Source organism: Notechis scutatus, chromosome Z (genome assembly GCF_049901735.1).
Source record: "Notechis scutatus isolate UNSWTSFEM ecotype Mainland chromosome Z, rNotScu1.2, whole genome shotgun sequence".
NCBI lineage: Eukaryota > Metazoa > Chordata > Lepidosauria > Squamata > Elapidae > Notechis > Notechis scutatus.
The window spans coordinates 106,550,680-106,554,629 of NC_142025.1; the positions used below are offsets into that span (position 1 = coordinate 106,550,680).

The following is a 3,950-nucleotide window of genomic DNA, read 5'->3' on the forward strand; positions in this document are numbered from 1 at the left end:
TCTGCTGAAACATTGCTACAACTTTAAAAGCACCACTACTATGACGTGGGAAAATACCCGAACAAAGCTGAAGGCCATATATATATATATATATATATATATATATATATATATATATATATATATATGTATGTATGTATGTATGTATGTATGTATGTATGTATGTATGTATTTAAGTTTAGTTGGTATTTCCCACGTCTTAATATTTGTGCTTTTATTATAGCGATGTTTGACAGAATCTCATCTGCCATCCTCAGGCTTGTGTATTGGGTTCCAATACACAAGAAGAACCCAATACACAAGCCTGAGGATGGCAGATGAGATTCTGCCGAAATGTCACAGCAAAAAAATTAAGACATGGGAAAATACCCGAAGAAACCTAAATACCATACATATAAATACCCGTGAAAACATAAGAAAACACACATATATATATATTTGCACAGTCCTACTCTATGTTTACAATTATATATTTTTATTTTTTTTATTTTTTTATTTGATTTGTCAATCGCTTTCAAGATAATAGGTATACGTATAAATATAGTTATGAATACATGAAATGGATACATATAAGAAAAATAAAAAGAAACAATAGGGCAGGGGTGGTAGGCACATTGGTGCGCTTATGCACGCCCCCTACAGACCTCTTAGGAAAGGGGTGAGGTCAATAGTAGACAGTCTAAGGTTAAAGTTTTTGGGTTTGGGAAAGAAACCACAGAGCCAGGTAGAGTATTCCAGACATTGACTGAATACTTTTAGGTCTTGTATCTGTTCTTTATGAGAAATCCTTGTTTTCTATAGACTCTGCAGCTCCTTGATGAAATCTAGAGAATAACCCATGGAAGACGGAGAAGAGAATAATCAAACAGTAATAAAAGAATTCATCCTCCTGGGATTTGGAAATGTTCCTGAGTTTCAAATCCTTCTTTTTCTGGTATTTCTAGTTATCTATCTTGTGACAATGCTAGGGAATTTTCTTATTATTGTCTTAATTGTAGCTGATTATCACCTTCACACTCCAATGTACTTATTCCTGATAAATTTGTCTTGCTTAGAAACTTGCTATATTTCAACTATTTTCCCCAGAATGCTTGATAGCTTCTTAACAGGAAATCAGTTGATGGCATTAAATTCCTGTTTCACACAGTTATATTTCTTTGGGGGATTGGCTACAGCAGAATGCTATTTACTAGCTGCCATGTCTTATGATCGGTATTTAGCAGTATGCAAACCACTGCATTATGTTACCATTATGAGTATGAAAACCTGTTTGAAGTTAGCAGGTTGCTCTTGGATTATTGGGTTCCTTGTGAACTCTGTGCCCACCTATTTAATAAAACAGTTAGTATTTTGTGGACCTCATGTAATCGATCACTTTTTCTGCGATTTTACACCACTACTTCAAGCATCCTGTAGCAACACCATGAAAATCCAGCTCCTAATATTTATTTTGTCAGCTGTCTTTGGATTACTTCCTTTTCTTTTAACCCTTATCTCCTATGGCTATATTATAAGAACCATTTTAAGGATTCCATCCACTATAGGAAGGAAGAAAACATTTTCTACTTGCTCATCCCACCTCACTGTGGTTACACTCTTTTATGGAACTATAGTGATAGTATATGTGTTGCCAAAGACCAAAACCCTTAGAGATCTTAATAAGATCTGCTCTGTGTTCTACACCATTTTGACTCCCCTGATAAATCCTTTTGTGTACAGTCTGAGGAATAAAGATATAAAGCAAGTTTTGAGAAAAGCTATCAATCATTTTTCTGTTTGACTGTAAGCAATTGTCCACCCTATTTGCTGGTCATCATACTATCCCTTGTTTTTTAATGATATAACAAAGTAATGTATTTTAATGTAAATGTCATCAATAATACAAATTCCAAATTGGTGAATGTATCTACAAGCAAAGAGCTTTTTAACAAATATTGCAATACTTAATTGGTATAGTTAATTAGATCCTAGTGAATCTGGTTTAAGTCCTGATGCTTATGTGTACAATCTTATCTCGGCATTTTACAGTCTTATTTCTGAGCCCATTTTTCATTTTATCCATTTTCTTTTTCAAATTCATTTGATTTTTTTTTTTTTTTGCCAATATACCATCTACTCAGGTTACATTCTCAAAATACATGAGTTTGGTTGCTGATAATCGTCTTAAGAGATCAGTCAGATATTGATGAGCTTACAGTTAGTTATGAAGAAACTAATATAAGGAAGGTGTACCATCTTTAACTTAAGTCCTATTGATTCATAGTACTAAGGGTTTGCTTATTTTTGTAAACAATTATCATAATAAAAATATTAATTCTGCACTAATATTTAGAATATTTTGTGTACATTATTCTGAATGATGATTCACTGATCATTTCCACTTCACAAGCATTTCTACCAGCTCAGACTCTTGGAAAGCAGTTTGAATCCTATCTATGAACACCTTCACTTCTATTGAACACTGAATGTAGAATATACAAAAATGCAAATCCATATTCAGTGCTCAACTCCCCAACTCACAAAAATATTAGCAATATACACAATAAGATATACCATAAAATCTAATAAGTATTTCTACATTTTTTTTAAAAAAAACCTATAAATTAACCTGAAAGAAAAAAGTATTCTATTAATGAAGAAAGTAAAACCAGATTTATATTGCTCTACTCATACTTTATTAAAGAGTGGCACTGTCATCAAAATAAGATTCTCTAATTTCAGTTCTGTCTATCTCGTGAATAGTTACCAGTTCTTAAATTGTGGAGCAGGGACTCCATCTTTTTCTTCTTCCCATGAAAGCTTATTAGAAACAAGGGACTATAATACTTGAACCTGAATTCATCATACATTTTGGTGCTCTTGTGCTATATGAATGTGAAACATTGATATTTAGTCAGAAACCAATATGATATAAATGGATTGTATTGGATCTAAAAGATTTTTAAGAGATTCTTGGCCACTTTTCTGACATTCTATATGTCATGCATGGATTTTATTGCCTTTTAAAATGAGATGATCAGGACTTTGGATGAATTGTACACAGTTGCCTTCCCAATAATCACAGATCTTCATGATTGTAGAGGACTAATACCATACACAAAAAACGAATATGACCAAAGATATGACTTCATATTTAGGCATTACATTTTTGCAGTAAAGGCAGCAGGGTAGCCTCATTTCTCTGGCTTTATTGCATCTGCAAATGTTCACCTGAACCTATGTTCAGACTAACTGCTCTCTACTATGTAAAGTAGTGGAGTTGCTATTCTGTTTTCCTTCTGTAATATATTTATCAAATTTCATACTAAATTTTTAATCTAATCTTCTCTACTAGTTTGAGGTAAAAAAAATATCTATCATTGATGAAGATAGTCCTTGTAACTACAATTCAAAATTACAATAGTGATGGAAAAGGAGACTTATGACTGGTCTTTGAAGTTGCAGCCATTGTGGTGTCTCTGCTGTTAGTGATCAAGTTTTAGAAACTGGACAATCATTGTGCATTATGCATTTATAATGGCTACAATGTCCTGTAGTCACAAGATCACCATTTGTGACTTCAAAAGATGACTTCCAATAAGCAAAATAAATGGGAAACCCAACAATACTTTACTAGTCATGGTCATGTGACATTGTGCTTAATGACTATAGGTCATTTGCTAGTGTCCATAGCCAGAACTGAAGTTGTAAATCAGACATGGACACTTTATTTTTTTTTTTTCACTTTATGATTCTCCACTTAGTGACATAGTTGCCAGTCATAATTGCAGTTGGTAAATGAGAACTACATGTAATCAAATTTACATTATCACTCTGCATCATATGAATGTGAGTTATCATGGTTGAATTTGAATCCTTACCAGAGGGATCTTCATACATTTCAGCAAATAACATATTGAAAGTTGACTATACAATGTTGTGATTTTATAATATATTGCTTTATTTAAAAC

General features: G+C 32.7%; 1 protein-coding gene across 1 annotated transcript; it reads left to right on the top strand.

Annotated features, from left to right (window-relative positions):
• The first annotated feature begins 838 nt into the window (after positions 1 to 838).
• Positions 839 to 1,780, top strand: LOC113427460 (olfactory receptor 11L1). The gene has a single exon (XM_026689975.1). It carries the CDS (start codon positions 839 to 841, stop codon positions 1,778 to 1,780), a length of 942 nt encoding a protein of 313 aa, XP_026545760.1.
• The last annotated feature ends 2,170 nt before the right edge of the window (positions 1,781 to 3,950 follow it).